At 46.5% G+C, this 24,483-nt stretch overlaps 1 protein-coding gene across 16 annotated transcripts in view; it reads left to right on the forward strand.

The window, feature by feature from the left end:
* The window catches only part of DIXDC1 (DIX domain containing 1), a 74,647-nt gene that overhangs the window by 34,202 nt on the left and 15,962 nt on the right, over positions 1 to 24,483 (forward strand). For 13 of the 16 annotated variants that reach the window (XR_006713724.1, XR_006713723.1, XR_006713725.1 and 10 more), the window contains 8 exons: positions 2,868 to 2,993; positions 5,775 to 6,006; positions 7,765 to 7,872; positions 13,267 to 13,379; positions 14,871 to 15,019; positions 20,829 to 20,918; positions 22,103 to 22,156; positions 23,694 to 23,744. Coding sequence is in view for 13 of the 16 variants with exons in the window: in XM_045482779.1 (XP_045338735.1) it covers positions 2,868 to 2,993; positions 5,775 to 6,006; positions 7,765 to 7,872; positions 13,267 to 13,379; positions 14,871 to 15,019; positions 20,829 to 20,918; positions 22,103 to 22,156; positions 23,694 to 23,744 (923 nt within the window). In the remaining 3 variants the exon portion in view is untranslated. Of the gene's footprint in view, positions 1 to 2,867; positions 2,994 to 5,774; positions 6,007 to 7,764; positions 7,873 to 10,105; positions 10,592 to 13,266; positions 13,380 to 14,870; positions 15,020 to 20,828; positions 20,919 to 22,102; positions 22,157 to 23,693; positions 23,745 to 24,483 lie in introns of those variants that run through there. The other 3 variants (XM_045482787.1, XM_045482781.1, XM_045482792.1) reach the window with 2 other exon arrangements.

Consider the following 24,483-nt stretch of genomic DNA (forward strand, 5'->3'; position numbering starts at 1 on the left):
GGAAAGAAGAAGGAGGGTTCCCAGCAAAAGGACCCCTTCTGTGAAACTACCATCATGCCTCACAGAAGGGTTTCCATGAAGAGCCCTGGCACTGTTGCCAGTCGCCCTTATTGGATGGTACCATACCCTTCCTTCTACAGCATTTGTCCACAGCTCCGTTATTACTATGTGTTCCCACGCACTGAGCGGTGACTGTTTACCTCTCTCTCCCGTATAGACCTAACTCTTATTTAAGAGCAGGTACAGTGTAACTTTTTTTTCTGTTCCCACACCTCCTACCAAGTGCCTGGCACGTAATAGGTACTCAGACATTACTGTTATATTCGTCAGCTGACCTTGCTTAGAATCCTTGAGAGAGTCACTTGCTCCGTCCTTACAAGTGACGCAGAAGGAGCCAGGTTTGCTACAGGCAGCCTCTCCGTGACTGCCTCACCGGGCCAGCTCTCGGATTCATCAGGGCACTCGTTTCTAATGAAAATAACGATGGTAATAGTAATAGCTGCCATCTGTCGGACACTTTTTAATCTCATTTCATTTCATTTCCTTTGATCGTCGAGCCTTGAGAAGCACCTACTATCATCCCTGTTTTCAGGAAACAAGCTTAAAAGAGAAGATTTATAAACATAAATAAATGAATTCCCTGAGCACTTAGAATAGATGAAGCATTGCGCTAAGCATGCTGCCTTGGATGGTTTGTGCTACAGGTGTGATACAGGTACTACCATTTTATGCCATCTCTCACGAGGTTGAGAAGGGCTGGGCAATTGTACAAGGCCACATAACTGTACGTGGCAAAAGCTAGACCTGCTTTAATTCCAAAGCTCATTTTAAACATTATTTTTCACTTGCTGGAATAGATTATACTTGAAAATATAATCAGACAGAAAATGCAGAAGCTACAAAAGGATATAAAAGCCTTTTTTCCACCCGCACCAACTACGTGTTCTTTCTGAAAGCAAGTAGTGTTAGCAGTTTCTTACATTTCTTTTCAGAGATATTCTATGCATATACAAGCAATATGAATATATATTCTTTGGTTTCCCGAAACCCAGATTCTTAAATGCTGCATTTTATTGTGATTTTGCTATATGGAAAAACTCGCTGAATTCACTGCCTTGTTCCCTGTTCTTTCTTTAACAAACCCTCACTGGGCTTTTGATCCCACCTCTCCACTTACACTGCTCTCGTCAAGGTCACAACCATCGCCTTATCCAGCCCAGTGGCTCGGCCTCAGTCCCCATTTTATTCGACTTAGCAGAACTTGACACGGTCGGTCACTCCCTCCCTCCTTCAAACACCCTCTTTTCTTGGCGTCCAGGACTCTCCTTCCTTACTGGCTCCTCCAGCTTGCTCTGCTGGCTTTTTTCCTCCTTCCTGACCTCTAAATGCTGAGACCCTCCACATTCAGTCCTTATCCCTTGTGTTTTCTCTGTCCCCAAGTGATCTCCTCCCACATCTGCATCTTAAGCTCTAAACTTTTCCTTGAGTTCGAGACATGAATATCAGCTTCCTGCTCAGCATCCCAGCCTGGCTGTCTAAAATGCGACTCTACCTCCACATTACCTAAGCAGAGCTTTTGACACCCTTCTCTCCACCAACCCCTCTATCCTCCAGATTTCTTCGCCGAAATCACACACGGCGGCTGTTAAAGTAGAACTCTTGGAAATTGTCCTTGATTATTCTCTTTTCTGCCTGTTTTGTACCCAGTCCTTCACATGTGCTGTCTGCTTCATCTTAAAATTTTACCTGATACCTGGCTTTTCACCTGTCAGCCTTTCCCACTCAAGCCCAAACCATTATCCCTTGCCTTGACAAGTTTCATTTTCTAACTAATCTCCCTGTTTCTGCTTCACATAAATCAAGCCCATATAGAGCCAACTTTTTTTTTAAGTTTATTTATTTTTTGAGAGAGAGAACATGTGCATGCATGCATGGGGAAGGAGCAGAAAGGGAGCGAGAGAACCCCAAGCGGGCTCCGCACTGCACTGTCAGCGCAGAGCGTAACGCAAGGTTCCATCTGTTCCTGACCTGAGTCGAAACCAAGAGTCAGACGCTTAACCAACTGAGCCATCCAGGTGCCTGTAGGGTCAACTTTTGAAAGCACAGATCATGTAACTTCCTCGCCTCAAACTCTCCATTGGCTGCCCATTACTCTTAGAATAAAATTCAAGTTCTTTACTTTGGTCCACAGAGCCTTAAATGATCTGGCTTTGTTTACCTGTCTAACTTCTCCTAGGACTTGACTCCTCTCTCTCTCTCCGCTCCAGCCATGCTGGGCTTAGAGCTGCTCTTCAGAGAAGCTGAGCCCATTCCCACCCTGGGGTTTGGACTTGGATTCCTCAGTCCAGAATGCTTCCTCCTTGAATCTTAACATCTCTTACTATCCAAGTCTCTGCTTAAATATAGTATCATGATCCCACACTTTTTTGTTTTTCCTCGTAGCACTTATCACTACCTGAAATTCTATTAAACACAAACTGGTTAACGTGATCATCTGTTATCCCTAGAGATATAAACTCTGTGATTGGAAGGGGCTGTGTCCATCTTGTTTACTGTTGTTTCACTGTTGCCCAGAACGGTACCTGGCACACAGCAAGATGCTCAATGAATATTTGTTGAGTGAATAAGGGGACACAAAGTAACTTCACAGGCCCCTGGATACAGCTTTGAAAATTTGAAGGCCCACCGAAAGGACTTTGCTCTCCTATTCCTCCATCCAAATTACAAGCACCAAGGCCTAACACACTTGCACATTTAAATATAATCTGAGCATTTACATCGAATATTCCTTTTCTCAGTGTCTGGCTATTATGAAACTTTGGTATGGTTCCTCCCTATAACTTCACATATTTTCTCTCTTTGAACAGCAGGAGAAAAGCTGAATGGGGTACAGTTGAGTCCCAGTAACCAACAGGAGATGAAGAACAATGTGGAGAAAGTGCTACAGTTCGTGGCCTCCAAAAAGATTCGTATGCACCAGACTTCGGCTAAAGGTCAGTGCCTCATCACGTCTGGGTCAGCTTTACCCAGTGATTATGAGCCTCAGAAGGACCATCCGTCGTGTAGCCGAGGGTTCTGAGTAGACTGGAATAGGATTAGGTCTGTGGCCTCATATCATTTTTCCATAAAGAGAGTTACCCTCTTGGGATGGGGCGATTCTCAAAATCTGAGTGCTTTTGAAAACCTGGGTGGAGATAGACATTCTCTATTCATTTTAATTGAATAAAGGTTTGCTTGAGTATGTGTACAAAAATTAATCGAGTAGAAATGACAAGACCGGAGTATTAACTTTAGAATGTCTCATTTAAGGGGCACCTGGGTGGCTCAGTTGGTTGAGTGTCCGACTTCAGCTCGGGTCGTGATCTCATGGTTTGTGGGTTCGAGCCCCATGTTGGGCTCTGTACTGACAACTCGAGCCTGGAGCCTGCTTCAGATTCTGTGTCTGCCTCTGTCTCTGCCCCTCCCCTGCTTGTGCTTTGTCTCTTTCTCTCTCTCTCTCTCTCTCTCTCTCTCTCTCTCTCTCTCCCTCTCTCTCAAAAATAAGTAATAAAAACATTTAAAAAAATAAACTCTAGAATATCTCATTTAAGTTATCAAATTGAAGATAGATGATGTTTTCCAAGTTACTTGGGTTTCATACCCAAGAATTATTTCAAATCATATTAGCTTTATTTTTTTCCATCCAGTTTTCCAGAAGAAAAATATTTATGGCTTTTTTTTTTTTTTTTTTTTTTTTGGATAACAGAATATTTTGGGCAAGAGGAAAGCGGCTCTGGGACCTCTGCACATACCTTCTCTTGTAGCCACATGACCAGAAGAGGACACTGCTCAATTCACTTTGAGCCCAGGCTGCAAGGAAGCAATTGTTTAGGGTGTCTTAAGAGAGCACAGGCTCCCTGGCCCTCCCGCTGTTTCTCTAGAACTGATTGTAGATCTGGTTCTGTTTCAGCTTCAGTTTCTGGGTCTGATGGCCCAGGGCTCTGATGAGAAAGGGGGCCAGAGGGAGCCTTCCTTCTGTGTTGGATTATTGGCGTTCTAGGTGTTGGGGTCATTCAGGTCGGCCGATTCTTACCATTGAGAGCACCCCGTAGAAGGTATCAATCACTCTTTTTCCAAGCCTCGCATATTTACAATGCTGTGAAACTAAAAACATGAGAGTTTTACCCATTCCCTTACGTGAACTTTCACCAGACCTATCACATTGGTTTTTTTGTGTGCATTCTTTTTTTCTAGGGCAAAATTTAGGGTGTCGTAATGTCCGTGCTCTGGTCCCCATGAGGGGTGGGCTTAGGGATCTGGCCCATTAAAGTTAGCTATTTTGAGGGAACACCGCCGTTGAGGACATCATTGTCTTTTACCTGGAGAAGGGCAGCAGTTTCCTAATGAGTCTCACTGCCTCCCATCCATCCGCTCTCCACACTGTAGCCAGGATGATCTTTCTGCGAAGACATATGCCCCTACCACTGCTCTGTGTGTGCAGGTCCTTATGGGAGAATCCAAAGTCCTTCCTGGGGCTTGCCCTGCCCTTTCTGACCTCTAATTTCTCCCCTTGTGGCCTCACCCCCTCACCCTCTCCCCTTGCACTTTGGGCCCTAGCTGTGCTGTACTTTTTCCACTTCGTCTGCCACAGTGGCATGCATAGAAATATAATGCAAGTCACATACGGAAGTTTCTGAGAGCCATATTTTTTTAAAAAAGGAAATAGAAGATAATTTTAATAATATATTTTAACCCCAAATATCCAAAGCATTATCAGTGCAACATGCATTCAGTATAAAAGCTATTAATGAGATATTTTGCATTCTTCTTTTTTTGTACTAAGCTAATGAGATGTGTTTCAATCTGACTTTTTTTGTGCTAAGTACCACCCTTATAGCACATTCAATTCAGACTATATCTTTAAAATTTTTTTTAATGTTTATTTTTGAGAGAGAGAGAGAGTGTGTGTGTGTGAGCGGGTGAGGGGCAGAGAGAGAGGGATACATAGAATCCAAAGCAAGCTCCAGACTCTGAGGTGTCAGCACAGAGCCCGATGCAGGGCTCAAACCCACCACCTATGAGATCATGACCTGAGCCCAAGTCGGACGCTTAACCGAGCCACCCAGGTGCCCCCAGACTATATCTTTTAAACGCTCAGTAGCCACATGTGGCTAGTGGCTCCCATATCAGATGGCACAGCTCTCGTAGGTCATGCTCTCTGTCACCTCTAGACCTTCACGCCTGCTCCATCCTCTTGGAATACTCTTCTCCTCCTTCATCTGATAAACCAATCAAGTCTCACTTTAAAACTTATTTCCCCTATAGTCTCTCCCTGAGCCCTCTAGACTAGACAAGATGCCTCTACTTTGAGCTCCCAGAGAATCCTGTACTTCTACCGTAACACATTACCATACTTTGTTGTAAATGCTTGTTTTATTTTTAATGTTTATTTATTTGAGAGAGAGAGCACACAAGAGTGAAAGCAGGGGAAGAGCAAAGAGAGAGGGAGACAGAGGATCTGAAGTGGGCTCTGTGCTGACAGCAGAGAGCCTAATTCGGGGCTCAAACCCACGAACTGTGGGATCATGACCTGAGCTGAAGTCGGATGCTCAACCGGCTGAGCTATCCAGGCGCCCCTGTAAATGCTTTTAAATGTTCTGTCTTCCTGTTGAACATGGCTTTGTGAGAACAAAGACCCTGACTGCCTCGCTTACCTGTATCACTAGCAAATATGTGTTCAATGAGTGAACCCTCTGCCTCTGTCTTAGGACCTCTGGGTGTGTTCTGTCCCTCAGATATTGTGGAAGGAAACCTGAAGTCTATCATGAGGCTGGTCCTTGCCTTGGCAGCTCATTTCAAACCTGGCTCCAACAGGACAGTGAGCCAAGGACGGGACTCCAGAACCCCTCTGCAGAGTCACCAACCACACTGTGCCACTGCTGTGGCCCAGGGGGCAGCTGCCGCTCTGGCCGACGTGTGTCATGACATGTCACGGTCGGGACGGGATGTCTTTCGATACAGGCAGAGGTAAGGGTAGAAATCTGGGGGTGGGAACTTGTTCCTCTCTGAATTTCCTCCTTTAAATGATACTGTGCAGTAGACAGAAGGATCACCCAAACAGCCCCACGCTGCAGAAGACAGCAAGGAGTGTAGGTCAGAGAGGACACTCCACGAGAGAAGAGCCCTTTAATTAATTTATGTTTTATTTTAGAGAGAGAGAGTGCATGCATGTGCACGCAGGGGAGAAGGGCAGAGAGAGAGAGAGAGAGAGAGAGAGAGAGAGAGATGTTTTTATTTTTTTATTTTTTATTTTTTTTTATTTTTTTGGGACAGAGAGAGACAGAGCATGAACAGGGGAGGTGCAGAGAGAGAGGGAGACACAGAATCGGAAACAGGCTCCAGGCTCTGAGCCATCAGCCCAGAGCCTGACGCGGGGCTCGAACTCACGGACCGCGAGATCGTGACCTGGCTGAAGTCGGACGCTTAACCGACTGCGCCACCCAGGCGCCCCAGAGAGAGATGTTTTTAAATGTTTATTTTTGAGAGAGAGCAAGAGGGAGAGAGCGAGAATCCCAAGCAGGTTCCTCCACGCTGTCAGCACAGAGCCCGAAACGGGGCTCAAACTCACAAACCGCAAGATCATGACCTGAGCCAAAATCAAGAGTTGGACGCTTAACCAAATGGGCCACACAGACGCCCCGAGAGAGAGAGAATTTTAAGCAAACTCCACACTCAGCACAGAGCCCAACATGGGACTTGATCCTATGACCCTGGGATCACGATCTGAGCCAAAATCAAGAATCGGATGCTCAATCGACTGAGCCACCCAGGCACCCTGAGAAAAGCCCTTTAATATTTTTTAAAAATCTTTATATGTTTTTATTTATTTTTGAGATCGAGTGAGAGAGAGAGAGAGAGAGACAGAGCACGAGCTGGGTAGAGGCAGAGAGAGAGGGGGACACAGAATCTGAAGCAGCTCCAGGTTCCGGGCTGTCAGCAGAGTCCAGTGTGGGGCTTGAACTCACGAACTGCGAGATCATACCCTCAGCTGAAGTTGGAGGTTGGAACTCCTGAGTGACCCAGGCACCCTGAGAAAAGCCCTTTTTTTTTTTTTTTTTTTTTTTCAACGTTTATTTTTGGGACAGAGAGAGACAGAGCATGAACGGGGGAGGGGCAGAGAGAGAGGGAGACACAGAATCGGAAACAGGCTCCAGGCTCTGAGCCATCAGCCCAGAGCCCGACGCGGGGCTCGAACTCACGGACCGCGAGATCGTGACCTGGCTGAAGTCGGACGCTTAACCGACTGCGCCACCCAGGCGCCCCAGAAAAGCCCTTTTAAAAGAGATGTTTATGTTGCAGTTAGCAGAAAGTAAAGGAATCACATTAGTAATTTTTTGCTCTGATGCCCAGAATTTTAAATATATGCCTTTGGCACGGCATGTTTTCTACACCGGGAGATATGTGGGAGCAGTGTTCAAGTCATCTGGGGGAGTCTCCCTAGAATGTATGCTAAAGCCAGCCTGTCCTGAAGGAAGTCATGGCAGGAAACATTTTGGGGGTTATATGTCTGCTGGGAGAGAGCAAGACCCTGAGGTGTTGCAGACCCTAGGGAAATCCATCTGTCTGTCTTCCCTGCTGGGTGTCGAGGGTCTTTAAGGCCGGGGCTTGGCCTTACTCCTCCTTCTTCCCCTGGCACTCTCAGAGTGGCCAGCTACCGGTTCTCGTTGAGTCGACCCGAACTGAAAGACTGATGCCCTCTCCTTTGCTGGCATCCTCCGGCTTTAGGAACAACAGCGTGGACGAGGAGATTGAGAACCCGTACTGGAGCGTGCGAGCCCTGGTGCAGCAGTATGAAGGGCAGCAGAGGTCCCCGTCTGAGTCCAGCTGTAACAGGTAAGTGTGGCGCCAACTTCCCACCACTGCCGTCCTGGTTAAAGGTGGAATTCTTGGGGATTCTCAGCCTCAGGTAGCAGCACAACAGGCTTTAAGGCTCCTAAACCTTTTCTCTTTCCCTCAGTTTGTTTGACTTCAAAGGGGGTAGTCTTCGGCACTGCTTTGCGGTTTTGTGCTGGCAGGCAGGCAGGGAGGGTGGGGTGTTGGTAAATTTCCCACACAAGGAAGCTTTTTGTGCAGAGCCTCAGTGTCACTGCTTAGGTATGTCCACATGGGGGCCTGTGAGGGCCCAGCCCCTGGCTCTGATACTTGCGTATCAGCTGCCCCCGTTTATGACAGCCAGTTCCACAGAATGGCCTTTGCACCTGAGCTGAACTCTAAGCATGGCCTGAGAAGGCTGTCTAACACTTACAACAAGAGAAAAAACTGAGCAGAGTTGTCTGAGAGCATGAGAATGTTCCAAACTTTCATTTATAGGGCTAGGAATTGCAGCAGATTAGTGTGAATTTGAGTGGGCTAAGATGTTTGTGACTCTAGCAGAAAGGCCATCTGTATCTCTTAGAGCCAAGTGCAGAGACCAAAACAGGACACAGTGCTCTAATAAAAGCCTGATCGATGCCAAGTGCAGTGGCAGAAAAAGACTACTTTCCTAGCTCATGTAAATCATGCTCCATAAATACATCCCCAGAACATGTTAGCTTATTTACTAACTTCATTTCAGAGCTGAATCATACTTAATTTATGCTCTTATGACCTTTTCTTTCCTACCCCAACCCAGCTTAGCCTGTTCTCATTACACCTAAGTGTTCCTTGTGTTACATGTATCTTATGTGCATTTGTCTTCTTCCTATTTCTTTTCCACATAAAATTCTGTCTTAGATTGATAGACCATTTCTTAATTTATTGCAGTCACATGGAATTCTTCCCAGCACTTCGCTAAACTGATAATCTTGCTCAACTTTAATTTTCACCTTTAATAGATTGCCTTTTTATTTATAAAATTTACATAACATAAAATTAGCCATTAATCATTTGAAAGTGTACAGTTCAGTGGCATTTAGTACCTTCATCATCTTGTGCAGCCATCACCTCTATCCAGTTCAAAGACATTTTCATCACCCCAAAAGGAAACCCTGTACCCATTAAGCAAGGGGTGTGCTAGCAGGGAGAATCTGAGCCATTTCTTCCTTGCTTGCTCCTTAGACTATCACTTGGTACAGAATCAAAGGACGTTTCATTGTATAATGAGATCTATAGCTTCCTGCATGGCTACAGGCCTTTCACTTTGTTGTGCCTGCCAGTGAGAGAGAGAGAGAGAGAGAGAGGGAGAGAGAGAGAGAGAGAGCAAGAGAGCGCCAGGGGGGAGAGAGGGAGAGAGAGAAGTCTGCATTTCTTCCAGAGAACACCTGCTTCCTTCCTTTCTGGCAGAACTCGGACTGGGGCCGGGGCTGTGACACAGCCGGAACTAGGGACCCACTGGAAATCGGGCTGTAGTGGGTAGACAGTGACAGTTTTCTGGGAGGGGGTCAGATAATAGTTCGCATTTCCCTTTCATTCCTTCCTGGTTTTTAAATTTTTTTGTAAGCTGACCGCTCACTCACCTCTTTGGGAGGCTGGGTCAGCACCTTGCGTTTTCCTCCATGAGCTCCCGGGCCCAGCAGGCTTTGGAACATTCTGCCCGCCCACCCCCTTCCTCAGGGTGAGGCAATCTCATGGTTTAGTGACCCCTGAAGGCCCGAGACCCCGCGATGTAACTTTGAACGGGGAGTGGCTCGGAAGATGGGGAAGGTGGCCCCCTGCTTCTCCAGATTCCCTGGCGGAGCCCTGACCGCCTGTTGCTCCGTAGACCTCCGGCGGGCCGGCCGGCCTCTTACTGTGTCCACGCAAAACGACCTCGGGCTGGGAAAAAAGAACACGCGAAACGCCTTTGGGAAGGTGGGACATCGGCGTTCGGCGGGTTTCCGGGCCCGACCCCGACTCTACACCCCGCTGGGCGCCCCCTCCCGCGAGGAGCCGGTGACACCGGCCCCAGACCTCCGTGACCGCGAAGGGAGGGGTCGCGAGGAAAAGGCGTTTCCAGCCCCGGGGCGCCCGCGGCCCCGCCCTTGCCCCGCGCCGGGCTCGCGCTCGCGCCCCCCCACCCCCAGCCCGCCCCGCCCCTGCCCGGTCCGAGCCCCGCGCCGCCCGTCGCGCCGCCAGCCTGGAAGCGGGGGCGGAGCGGGGAGGGGCGGGAGGCGGCGCGGAGCCCCGGGCGCCCGCGAGCTTGCCGCCGGGACCCGACCGCGCAGCCGGAGCCGCGGGCGGCGCTGCCCCGCGCGGGCTATGGGGTGAGATGCCCGCGCCCGGGGGCACGCCCGGAGTCGCGCGGCCGCCGCGATGCCGCTGGCAGGGACCCGCAGCCTGCGAGGGGAGGTGGCTTCCGCCCAGGCCGGGCTGCTGCAGCGTTTGAGCGGCCGGGACAGCGCGCCTGAGACCCGGCAGCATCCCCGTCCCCGGGGCCGGGACGCCCGCCTCCCTGCGCTGCCGACTCTCTCCCGCGGTCGCGGCCGGCAGCTCTGGTAGCCGGCCTGCCGGTGGAGTGGTTCCTCGGGCCCCAGCGCGGGGAGACATGCCCGAATTCGGGAGCGACGGGACTCCCAGCCTCGCGCTTCACCCGGGGAAGCAGGCTCGCTGAAGCCGGAGCCAGGAGGGGGACCATGGGAGGGACGCAAGTCAAATGGTGAGCAGAGGCCACTTTGGCTTTGGAGGTGGGGGGGGGGGGGGGGAGCGGGCGGGCGCAGGGCCAGGACTGGAGGATGCTGTCGGCCTGAGACCGACCGGGATGGGTGGGGGCGCTGTACTGGGAAGGACGGGCCGCTGGTCTGGGATTGTCCCTACAAAATACAGTGAGTGGGTGTAGGAAACTGGAGCCGGCATAGGGGCCAGAGGAGTGGCCCTTTACCTTATCCTGTCTTGGCCGTGGGAGGGCACTTGAGGAGTAAACAGGACTCTTTCCCATTATCCGTTCTCAAAAAATTGATTTTACTCTAATTTGGACCTCGCTGGGGGGTTGTTTGTCTGATGTTAAGATTGGAGAGATGTTAGGCCTGTGGGAATTAAGAAATGTTGTCAGTCACACCTGATTTGTAATCAGTTCCCTGATTTGCGGGGATTATGATGGCAGGTAGGGGATTGCTTGCTTACAAAATAGGGGTTTTGAGCTAATCGGGAAGAGCCTAGCATTACAATTCTCTTCCTGTGACCTGAAGCAGAAGATCGGAAGCCTCATCTCGATGTGGCCCATCTCTAGCAGCAATCTTGCTGCTCCCACATGTGCCCCAGGATTTTGCTTCCCCGGTCCTTTATTTTTTTGACCTGACCACCTAGTTTCCTGGTCTCCCCTCTCTGTGGCCTCACACACTGGCAGCCTCAAATTCAAGAAAGAGAAATGTTGTTTTTCTTTTGGCCGCACTGCCACTCCCCCAGTGGGGCTGGGTATGCAGACATCCTCCTCCTCCTGCCCTTATAAGGGGGACCGCTCACTTAAGAGGGAGAAGGTGGAGCTGAGCATGCGTCTCTGCTTTGAGGCCAGCAGTTTTCCAGCATCCTTGCTTCACACCCCTCTTCCCACTCTCCCCCCCCCCTCCCCCGCTCCCCCCCCCACCCCCCGCCGCGTCTCACACATACCCACTGTGGTCCAGCCAAATGCAGACAGCGGATCGCGTCAACCATAACACCTTGTCAGCTAAGGAAGTGTTTTTATCGTTTCTCAAAGGAGGGCAGCTGATGCAGGCGTCTTTCTGAACGTCGATCCCCATTTCTGCAGGGAGGCGAATGCCGCGGCCTGAATGGTCAAAAATCTGTTCTCCTGTTAAATGACATAGTACTCTCAAAAGTATTATATAAAAGCAAAGTACACTAATGCTTTTCCAGCAGCTAATTCATGTTGGCCTGGAAGTCAGATTACCTAAATGGTGAAAGATGGATAAGAGAGTTCTATAAAAGCAATTACCTTTACTAAATACCACTTCTTGCCACTCTCCACTTCTCTTGTCTGCTTGGACTATGGATCTGTAGGTAGGGTTCAGCGACGTTCTTTAATTTAAAGAAGGAAAAAACTTTACATTTTTTCTGCGGTTCTAATAAGGATGAGCATGTATTACTGGCTGAGGTCATTCCCACCAAAGCCCTCAAAGTCAGGATCAACGAGGAGGACGAGACACCAGTCCTCAGGCTGCTTTCGAGGTTTTGAAATCTCTGACTACATCCACTTGTGCTCAGCTCTTGCTTTTACTGGTTTCCAGGAAGACAAAATGTTAACTCCTGATCATGGCTGTGAGGATTAGCCTGGGAGACTTCAGGGGCACATTAAGTGGGTCAGCGAGTCCTAGACACTTTCACTGTTGTCTGGGTGATGGATTTGGAAAGAATTCCTGAGAGGGGGCTGGGCCTGGAGACCCCACAGCCCCTGAGATTGTTTCAGAGTTGATGTTCTCAAGGTGCGGTGCAAAGAGAAGAGGCTCTTCAGATTCCTTTCCCCTATCGGATGGAAACATCAGCCTCCCATTCCTATCTTGTCTTGTAGATTTGCTGTTATTCTGTGTGGCTTTAAAATTCATCTTCCCTGACAATCCCAGCAGGCCCTCCCAAGGCTGATAGTTGGATCATAATTTAGGAGTTGCTGAGAGGATTCTGATGACAGTTCACAAATGGTGTAGCAGGGATCTAAGTAACTCTTTGATGGTACAATCAAGTAAATCCTTCCCTTTGCCGAGCAAGTCTTTTCCCATTTTCCTTATCATGTCCCATCCTTGTTGACGTATCACTGCCCCTTTGCCCAGCCCCGCACTGTCCACACTCTGGCCTTTTCTCCCCCTGAATCACCCTCAGCATTGCCCCTCCTTCGGGATCAGCCTAGGGCTGATCTGCCATGTTACTCTGCTGGTGATGCTTGTGTCTGTGGGACACCAATGGATTGGAAGTAGGTTTTTCCTTCCAGCTCCCAAAACTACTAAGACACACGTTAACTTCAGTCTTTGAACCTGGGCCCAGGGACGGAGGTGATGGTAAGTAACAAAAAACAAAAAAACAAAACAAAACTTGGGGGTTCTTTAAGATGCTACGTTATCCGTCCTTCCAGTAAATCTCTTCTTTATGAATTGGGCTTTGAGGCAGCCTGGCTGTGGCAAAGACTTCCTAGGACTGGGTCATTCATTCATTCAACATTCATTTCATTCCTTCAGTAAGTTCATCCTGCACTCATTCAACAAATGTCCATTCATACTGTGGGCTGGGGACTGTGTTAGGCACTAGGAGGAAGATGAGTAAGAACATGTCTCTGGGATAAATTATGAAAGTTGGCTTCCAAACCGCTGTTCACAGTAATCATTTCTCTTCCTTTTCCTTCAATCACAGCCTGACTTCACCCAGTCCTATCCACAGCGCAAAGAGCGAGTCCATTATAACCCAGTCGGAGGAGAAGGCAGATTTTGTGATTATTCCCTCTGAAGGGATAGAGAACAGAACAGGTACTGTCTGTCAGCGTGCCTGGGTTGGCTCAAGCCACAGCCCTTGCCTTGAAGGCTTGGGGGATCCTATCTACCTATAAACTTCCTGGCCTTCTCCCTCCCCAAAGTCCATGCATGCTAGGTTAGCTCTAAAGGGCTCTGATGTCTTTGAGCCAGTGAATGTGGTTATCCTCTTGCAGAATGTCACTTCTGATGTCACAGCTGTCCAAAATCTTACAGCAGGGGAGATAGGCCTTTCCTCTGCTGGCTGCCTATGAATTAGGAAACGACCGTGGGGCAGTCTGAAGCCTCATTCAAGTAAACAGTTTTTATTATTCCTGTGTTATGGAAATAATTCCAGTAACCCTTTGACTTAAGTTTGAACCAGGAGCATATAATATGGGCGGAGGTATCTGTGGGAAGCTAAAAAGCAGGTCTACATCCGGCTTTTGGACGACAGAAAGGACCACAAAGGGATCCCTTTGTTTAGACTTCTCCTTACATCTCAGTTGCTCTCCTTTTTCTTACATAAACATAGAGGGAAGGAAGGAGGCAGCAAAGCATGTGATTTCAAGAGTTTTATTCATCTCTAAGGGTTGTAATAAAACTGAAGCCCTCAGAAGAAAACGAGTTAAATCCCTCCCACTATCCCTGGCATTAGCACCAAAGAGTCAGTCATGTTTTTGACTCGGAAACTCCTGGGACCTTGGGGAGGGAGAGCATGTACCGAGTGACTGCTCTGGGTCAGGCACCACGGAGTCCTGCACACAAGTTACCTCATTCAATCTTCACAGCAACCCAGAGGAATTACCTAATTACATTCACACCGACAAATGAAGACATTTACTCAGAGTTTATACCCTTCGGTATTCCATAATGCATTTTTAATGGTGTGCACACAATTAGATGGGATGAAACAGAAACCAGCGAAAAGAGACCATAAACATAGGAAAATAAAACAAAACCAGGGAGCAAGATTGAACAGTTTACGCAAGTGTGTTTTCACTGGTTTGTTTCCTGTGTGACTCACACAGTGTTGTTTGTGAAAGGGGCTCAGGTACGCGGGAAGGGTCCAAGGAATATTAAATTGAAGTCTCCCCCCTGAAGCTCCACAACAGCCAACAGGAATTTGGTTTTCCAAAGCTCCTGTCTTTGTACCTGGCAGAATCCAGCTTTGGGATGTCAGTTGTAGAGAATTAAGAGTAGGGTCTATGTGTCCCATACCAAGACTCCCAAGGAGGGCGTCTTGTTACTTCTTAAAGGTTCTGAAGGGGACCAGTTTCCCCAGCAGAGTAAGTGATGCCTCCAGCCGGCCCAGCCTGGAGTCTGAGGGAACAGTGGGTTCTTCATGTCTCACAACCCCACCTAGCGGAGAGTCCAGTCTGTGCAGTGAGGACAGGTTCAGAAGGCCAGTGACCCAGACCTGTGGGCGCAGAGAGACCGTGAGTGAACGCTTTCTGCCGGCAACTGTTTGCTCCAACATGAACTATACGCCCCCCTCTCATTTTGTAGAGGAGACAGACTCTCCGTTTTCCCGAGACTGGCGACCAGGCAGCCCCGGGACCTGTCTGGAGACCTCATGGGAAGAACAGCTGCTGGAACAACAAGAACATTTAGAAAAAGAAATGGAGGAAGCAAAGAAAATGATATCAGGATTACAGGTAGCTCTTTCCCACATGGTTTATCCTTGGTGTGACAGTTGATTATTTAAGTCACCAGTGTCCACTGAAAATACAGTGACTCCGTTTTGCATGAGGTCAGGGTTGAATGGGGAGTTCAGACAGAGGGAAAAGTACTCAAAGAGCGGAATATACCTCGGGTATGAGGACTCCTAAAGGGGTTGTACGGATGCACGGCTGTTGGGATTTCTGCAGGCATGGGGGCCATCATGGACCCCTACCAAACCCTCTTTCTGGCTTTCTGCCGGCAGGTGGGTTTCTCCCCTGTCCGCAGCTACAGACCTGCAGTTGCCGGCTTCACCCAAGAATGACACTGTGAACAGTCAGAAATTTTTCCCTAGGAATTCTCCAGCAGGAAGAGTGTAAGCCAGTAATACCACAGGTCTCCCTTTGAGTCTAGCTAAGGGATTGAACTCCCTCCTAAAGCATGTGCAAGCGGGTGCCGAGCCATAATGATCAGGTAACGGAGGTTTTCCTCGAGCAACAAAGCCCTTCAGTCTTTTCTATACCTTCTTGCCAGCTCGGCAGTTCTCTCCCAGAGGCCCACTGACCCACTTGACTTAGTTCCTATCCTGAATGACCCCCGATCCTCTTTCTTTGTGCGTCTGTCCCTGTGTTGGGGAGCCCTTGTAGTGTGCTGGTGACCCTGAAATTGCCTAGGAATATTCCTTTCTGTTTGTGCTGGGAACTGCACCGCTTCTGAATTGTCAAATATTTATGGATACGTAAACAAAGGCCACATTATGTGAGTGGCTCTGGCAGCCGGCAGGCGGTGGAGGGCGTGCTCCCAGTAGCCAGCCATGGGGTACAAAGGGTTCCTAAAGAAAGAAGGAGATTGGTGCCCGGTGAAACAGTTTGCATAATGTATGCCCCAGGAGCTGAGGAGGGCTGGAGGAATGCTTCCTGCCTAAACATTCCCAAGGAGAGTTGTTGATTTTTCCCCATTTGCTTTGTTATTTTTTAAATGTTTGCATTTGAGATCCCTTATCTGCCACTCCATTAAGGGCTGGTTTAATTAATGGAATTTTTTTGTGTGTGCTAACTTTGGGATTATGCCCAAGTGGGTCTTTCCCAGGATAATTTGCATGATATGAACATAGATATCCATCAGTTTGGCTTTCAGTTTGAAGTTTGCATTTTTCAGTCTGGGAGAAATCCGATGGCAGGTTGGACAGAAAAAGAAGAGATTCGACAGGCAGAAAGTCAGCATCCCAATATTCCCTGCAAACAGTTGTTTCATTCACAGCCACATGATCACAATGAGAATTCAGTTCCATTAATAGAATACAATGGGGCTCACAGCATCCACTAGGCTTCTTAACTCTTTCATTGATAAGCAAGTTGCATGCTAAGCCACGTCCAGGATTTCTGACTCACTGTGTGCCTCAGTTAGAGCCTGCTGAATACGTGGCCATGAGAGTTAGTATTTCTGTGATGTTGCTCTCCCTTCGCTCCCTGCAGCCCTGTGGCTTCTTAAACTTGTCTTCTTATACCTCTGGCCACGCTCGGGGGGATAACCGAACTCATTTGATTTATTAAATAAAATCTTATTGTTAGTTAGTGCTTGGTAGACCAACCAGTGGCTGGATTTCAAACAGTTTTTATATCCCAGCATTTGTGATGCAATTTGTGTTCTGTTTATTGAAACAGGACTTAACCTCTGTAACTCTTTGGATTGAATAGAGACAGAATTGAAATATAAAATGGGGACACATTCTTAAATCTTTCACTAAGCTGACAGGTATCAAATTACCTACCTGCATAGGTAGTTCCAAGTTCTGTGAGTGCTAAAGAATACAGTTTGGGGGCCTTCTTTAAAAATTAGATTACAGACTATGAGTACAGTTCTCTTTGAACAACTCAGGGGTGGGGCGGAGGGGCACCCATGCCCTGCACAGTCGCAAATCTGTATGTAACTTTTGACTCCCCTAAAACGTAATTACTAATAGCTGACTGTTGATCATAATGATGCATTTTTGGAGTGTGGGGCAGGGGGGAGTCCAGAGCTGATGGCCAAGAATTTTTGAAACATCTTTGGTGCAGAAGGTGATTTTATTAAAGCACGGGGACAGAGCCACTGGGCAGAAAGAGCTACACTGGGGTTGTGAGGAGTGATTGATTACACACTGGAGTTTGGGGAGGTAAAGGAAAAAGGGTGTGTGCGTGTGCGCGTTGTAGAGAGAGAGAGAGAGAGAGAGCGAGCGCGAGCATGTGCACAAGCAGGGGAAGGACAAAGAGAGAGGGAGACACAAAATCTGAAGCAGGCTTCAGGCTCTGAGCTGTCAGCACAGAGCCCAATGCGGGGCTGGAACTCACGAACCGTGAGATCATGACTTGAGCCTAAGTCAGACGCTTAACTGACTGAGCCACCCAGGTTCCCCAAGAAGACTCTTAAGATACTGGAGGCCTAACTATTGTCAAGCTAAGGTTGTTTTTCCCTCTACTGAGGCATTAACATTAAGACAGGAGGGAGTTCCTGGAGAAATGTTCTACTCAACCTATCTCAAGTATTTGTCACTGGGCTGCAGGTTATAAGGAAACTTAATTTTACCTGCCATTCCCTTCTTGCCTTTGTTCCCCACATCACTGTGGAGGGATGGGTAATGTTGGGGCTCCAGGAAACTGAGTCTATAGGTTTCTGGACATTAGGCTAATGATAAGGTTGCCTTTTCCTTTAAAAAAAATTTTTTTTAAAGTTTATTTATTTTGAGAGAGAAAGAGCACAGGAGCAGAGAGGGGGAGAGAGAGAGAGAGAAAATCCCAAGCAGATTCCGTGCTATTAGCATGGAGCGTGATGTGGGGCTCGAACTCATGAACCGTGAGATCATGACCTGAGCCGAAGCTGGACACTTAACCAACTGAGCCACCCAGGCGCCCCACAATTGCCTTTTTCTTATAATTTTCCTAAGACATTTATAAACTGATGGAGACTCCTGTCCTACACGACTGTGATCTCTGTCAGTTATTTGGTTTTTACTTTCCTTTGTTCTTGGGCACCCAGGAGTGCCTGAGGAATATCACACATGTGCCACCTGGGCGGGGGGTGGAGGTGGGGTCTTTGCGGGGCGTTAGCTTGCGCTTTGCCCTCAGCTTGCCTGTGGCTCCCTCATCACATAAGCTTCACTAATAAATATTTGGTTAATACATATTTTGAATGTTATCTGTATTATATACTGTGTTCTTACAATAAAGTAAGTTAGAGAAAAGAAAATCATAAGGAAAAAACCGAATAATCAGGTTAAGAAACAGGTGGAAGACATGAATAGATATTTCTCCAAGGAAGACATACATCATAGGTGGCCAACAGACGCATGAAAAGATGCTCCCCATCACTCATCATCAGGGAAATACAAATTAAAAGCACAACGAGATACCACCTCATACCTGTCAGAATGGGTAAAATTAGCAACACAGGAAACAACAGGTGTTGGCGAGGATGCAGAGGAAGGGGAACCCTCTTACATTGTTGGTGGGAATGCAAGTTGGTGCAGCCACTCTGGAAAACAGTATGGAGGTTCCTGAAAAAGTTGAAAATAGAACTACCCTATGACCCGGCAATTGTACTACTAGGTATTTATTTACCCAGGTGATACAAAAGTGCTGATTTGAAGGGACACATGCACCCCAACGTTTATAGCAGCATTATCAACAATAGCCAAATTATGACAGTCCAAATATCCATGGACTGATGAACAGATAAAGAAGATGTGGTATGTATACAAATATATACACACATACAATGGAATATTACTGAGCCATCGAAAAGAATGAAATCTTGGGGCATCTGGGTGACTCAGTCAGGTAAGCATCCGACTTCGGCTCAGGTAATGATCTCATGGTTTGTGAGTTTGAGCCCCACATCAGGCTTTGTGCTGACAATTCAGAGCCTGGAGCCTGCTTCGGATCCTGTGTCTCCCTCTCTCTGCCCCTCTCCTGCTCACACTTTGTCTCTCTCTCTCAAAAATAAATAACCATTAAAAAAAAAAAAACTAAAAGAAAATGGTCCACATTTGGTTTAACCTTGTCTAATTAAAAAAAAGAAGAAGAAAAAGAATGAAATGTTGCCATTTGCAACACTTCATGTTGCATCCGCATGCACTTCATGTTGCCATCCACAACGTGGATGGACTAGAGTAGATTATGCTACACGAAACAAGTCAGGCAGAGACAAATACCATATGATTTCACTCATAATGTGGAATTTAAAAAACAAAACAGATGAACATAAGGGAAAGGGGGGAAAAGAGAGGTAGGCAAACCAGAAGAGACTTAAATGATGGATACCATATATGGTTGATGGAGGGGAGGTGGGTAGGCAATGGGCATTAAAGAGGGCACTTGTAATGAGCACTGGGTGTTGTATGTAAGTGATGAATCATTAAATTCTCCTAAAACCAGGGGCACCTGTGTGGCTCAGTCGGTTGGGCGTCCGACTTTGGCTCTGGGCATGATCTCACGGTTCGTGAGTTTGAGCCCCGCATCGGGCTCTGTGCTGACAGCTCAGAGCCTGGAGCCTGCTTTGGATTCTGTGTCTCCCTCTCTCTCTGCCCCTGCCCCACTTGTGCTTTGTCTGTCTGTCTCTCTCTCTCTCTTAATAATAAACATTAAAAAAAAAATTTAAATTCTACTTCTGAAACCAATGTTATGCTGTATGTTAAGTAACTAGAATTTAAATAAAAACTTCTAAAAAAATCATAAGGTGGAGAAAATATATTTGCAGTACTGTACTATGTATAAAAAAAAATCTGCATATAAGTGGTCCCAGGCAGTTCAGACTCTTGTCATTCAAATTCAACTGTACAATATTAAATATAGGGTTTTGGAGGGGCAGTGCATATGGGGGGGGGCCCTGGGGTTTGAGGTTCCTTAGCTTTAGGGTAAATCTGCCCTTCCTTCATATTCTAATGGAAACAAAGCCTGGTGTGGGGAGTGGAAATGAATGAGGACATCTCTCTGTAAATGATTTCATTTTTGTTCTATACAGGTTGCCCTAGGGAGTAAAAATGCACAATTATTAAAACAAACAAAAAAAATCAAACAAACCCAAGTCAGTGCTGTAAATGTTTTATTAAGATTTTTTTTTTTCAAGTAATCTCTATACCCAGTGTGGGGCTTGAACGCGCAAACTTGACATCAAGAGTCACATACCTAAATGTGTTTTAAGTAATTCATTATAATAAAGTTTTCCTTTTTTCTTTTAAAGTTTCATTATTTATTTTGAGAGAGAGGGCGGGGAGGGAGAAAACAAGTGGAGAGGGGCAGAAAGAGAGGGAGAGACAGAATCCCAAGCAGGTTCTGTGCAGGTTCTTAGAGCCCGACGTGGGGCCCAAACTCACGAACCATGAGATCTTGACCAGAGCGGAGATCAAGAGTTGGATGCTTAACTGACTGAGCCACCCAGGTGCCCCTATAATAAACTTTCTAAACTGGGATAATTCAACACTACTTTTAGCTCACTTTCCAGCTGGTAGAATTCAGTTGGGGCAGCTGTGGTTTGAAATGTAACTTCTGAGAGGGAAGTTCTAGATTTTTGAGGATTTACTAGGACCAAGGAGCAGAGGAGCCAGGTGCATCCAGAGAGATGGAAGAGGCCTAAGCATGGGACTGACAAAAGGAACTCTCCATAGTTCCAAAATGAGCAATAGGAGGTATCTAAGGACCGAAAATTACCAAGGAGATCACTAGAGGAAGCCCAGTTGTGATTTCAATTTGGGATAAGCTTACCAAGCTCAACCCTGCACTCATTCATCTGATGCAAGTCCGGTTTCTTTCTACTTTTGTGGTTATTCAGGCCTTACTGCTCAACGGATCCTTACCTGAAGATGAACAGGACAGGCCCTTGGCCCTCTGTGAACCGGGAGTCAATCCTGAGGAACAACTGGTGAGCTCTTTCTCTTGTGACTGGACCACAGATAATGTGCTTTATGTATTTGATTTTCGTTTAGCCTTTGACTCTGTTGTCCACACCGTCTTGAAATGCTCTCTTCCCTGACTCCAGCTCTCCTGGTTTTCCTCATAAGTTTCTCGACTACTCTTTGTTCCATCTTTCCTCCATCCCTCATCCACAAATATTTATTGAGTGCCAGCTACTGTTTTGAGGTGCTAGAGATATGGTGATCTCAAAGCAGACCTAAGACCCTACCCTCACAGCGCTTACATTCAGGTTCCCTTTGAAGCTTCTCTTTCTCTGCCTATGCCTGAAATGTTGGTGCCCCTCAGAGTTCCACTGGTGACCGCCTTCTGTCTTAGACATGGACCTGGGCAGAGTTACCTGCCTCCATGGCTGCACTCACTTCCTGCTTGACTCAGATGTTGCTTCTCAAGTATTTATCTCTGGCTCAGTGCTCTCTACGGAGTTGGGGATTTGTATGTGCAGCATCTAACTACTTGCTGATTATCTCCACTTCTGTGTCCCATAAGCATTTCAGTCCAGAGTCCTAAATTAAACAGCTTTTCTCTCCCCACCACCAAAACTCCTTGCCCCTTTGGATTCTGTCTATCATTATCCACCCACCCAGATACCCAAAGCAGACATCTCAATATCATCCTTGAATCCTTTTGGCCCTTCTGTCTGTACCTAGTCAGTCACCAGGTTCTGTCAGTTCACTTTCTATATATTTCTGTCTACTTCTCTCCATTATCACAGCCCCTACCTTAACTCAGGCCCCCATCCTGGATTCTAGCAGCGTTCCAGTTGGTTTCCTCATTCCTCTCCTGTGTTCCTCTAACTCATTTTCCGCAAAACAGCAGCCATAATTTACCTATAAGGCAAACTTCATTTTGTCATACTTTTGCCTTTTCTCCGATGCCCTGTGCCCAGTACACACACACACACACACACACACACACACACACACACACACACGTGTGTAAACTTCACCCGTAGTCACTACTTGTACTGCATGTGTACATACTTCCATTAGAGGGGGAGGGACTGCTTCCTGTCCTCTGTGTTCATAGTACTGGGCTAGCCCTGGAAAGGTGCTCAGGAAATATCTGTTGAATAAATGACCTCTGAATTTCACAACATAGCTACATAGTCATCTCTTTTTGCCTTCTATTCAGATTATAATCCAAAGTCGTCTGGATCAGAGTATGGAGGAGAATCAGGACCTAAAGGTATGTCAGAACATGTGCATTTTACTCTTTGAAAAAAATTATGGGAATATTATACAGCACTGTTGGAACAGTAATGGGTATAGGGGAAGGGATGCAGACTTGGGACGTCAGCTGTGTCTGTTTTGTGTCTTTCATTGAAAGAGAGAGATATGTCCTAAATATGGCAAAAAGGTACTGTCTCTTCATTGTTGGTGATCATGATAGGTATCTGTGTCATTGGTTCTACTTTTTATGTTTTAAATGCTTCATACTTTTTTTTTTTAATTTTTTTGGGGGGAGAGAGTGGAGGGTGGAGGGACAGAGAGAGAGGGTGACTGACAATCCCAAGCAGACTCTGTGCTGTCTGTGCAGAGCCCGACGTGAGGCTTGAACTCACAAACCTTCAGATCATGAGTTGAGCCAAAGTCTGATGCTTAACCAGTTGAGCCACCCAAGTGCCCCACAATTTTTCTTTTTTAACTAAAAACGGATCTAATATTAGTACGGTCTTTTTTTTTTTTATAGTTGACATACAACATTACATTAGATTCAGGTGCATAACATATTAATTTGATATATGTATATATTATGAAATGATCACCAGTATAAGTCCAGTTAACATCCATCACCACACAGGTACACATTTTCTTCTTTCAGTGAGAACTTTTAACATTTACTCTCTTAATCAACTTTCAACTACACCATACAGTGTTATTAACTATAGTCCAGTATGGTTTTTTATAATGATTTCTTCCCAGAATGCTTTTAGTTCAGTGAGTTTTTAATTTGTTGGTGTTCTAGGTATATGAGTAAAGCCATGAACCCTCTCCCCAGGAATATGTATGAGTGCATACACACATACTTGCTGACTTGAATTTTTAATAGAGTAACTTTGGAGCCCATCTGTGGAGCACATGTTACGAATCCCCATTTTAGATATGTTAATTCCAAACTCTTGATGTGATGCAATAGGAAAAGAAGAGGGCAGGGTCTCAGTTATGGGTATTCCTCTCCTAAAATCTCTTTCCTAGTGACAATTATGTACATACATCTAATCTATTATAAGGGAGGGATAATTAGTATTTCATCATTGGGCTAAATGTGTTTTTGTTGAGTTTACAAAGAATAATGCCTACTTGGGGAATCAGAAGCACTCTGACCCTTTGGTGAACAAATGAGATTGGGGGCAGGCATGTTAAGATATGATTGTATATGTCAGTAAGGGGGATTTAGGTTATTATGAAGTTTGCCTGACAGTGAAGACTGCTAACTGTAGGAATGAGAGCCTATGGGAATGGACGGTGTCTTCTTTCTTGGAGGACTCTCCTCGACCTGCATTTGAGCCTGGGTACCTCAGGGAAGAATGGAATAGGTCTCCTTCTTGTCTCTATGAGTCAGCCTTTACTACTGACTGGAGAAGACCTGCTTTCTGCTTCAGTAGAGGCTTAATTTTTTGTGGACTGGTTATCTGAGTTTTGTGTTCTTACTGACAGAATGAGGTAATGCTTCTGAAGCAAGCCAGACGCTACCATCTGATCTAACTATATTTGGTTTGCAGAAGGAGCTGCTGAAATGTAAACAAGAAGCCAGAAACTTACAGGGGATAAAGGTAAAAAGGAAGACATTTCACTCTTTAAATAAACTCTACCTGGTAAAGTTTTCTACTGCTGAGAGTAGGTAGTAGGAGGGTAGTTGGGTCCTATGGCCTTATATACATTTGCTGGAGCCTTTAACGGGCTGTGGGGTATTAGTAAAGCCAAGTGCTTTGTGGATGCGAAGTGAAATGTTGAGGAAAATACCTTTGTTTTGTTGAGGCTTATTTCTGGTAGTCAGGACCCATGGTACTGTGCCACCCTGGTAGTTTTATATGTAAAAACAATCAGTTTTTACAGTTTTCTTCCATTCTAAAGAAAACTGTCTTCTTAAAAATTTAACTTCGTTTTTGAATAGTAAATACTATATTTTAAATTTTTTTAATGTTTATTTTTTGATAGAGTGCACATTCACGAGCAGGGAGGTGCATGAGCAGGGGAGGGGCAGAAAGGGAGGGAGACACAGAATCCGAAGCAGGTTCCAGGCTCCGAACTGTCAGCACAGAGCCCAGTGTGGGGCTTGACCACGAACCGTAAGATCATGACCTAAGCCGAGGTCGGACATTTAACCTACTAAAGCTGCCCAGGCACCCCATTGAATAGTTAATACTATGACGTGGTTTAAAGTGAGGAAGGTATAAAAGGATAATCCTTGAAAAGTCTGTCTTCCAGCCCTGTCTGCCCCAGTCACCTAGTTCTCTTTCCTGGAGGTAACTTACCAGTTACCAATAAATACGTATGTATATAACCCCCCCC

This window comes from Leopardus geoffroyi, chromosome D1 (assembly GCF_018350155.1).
Source record: "Leopardus geoffroyi isolate Oge1 chromosome D1, O.geoffroyi_Oge1_pat1.0, whole genome shotgun sequence".
Classification (NCBI taxonomy): Eukaryota; Metazoa; Chordata; class Mammalia; order Carnivora; family Felidae; genus Leopardus; species Leopardus geoffroyi.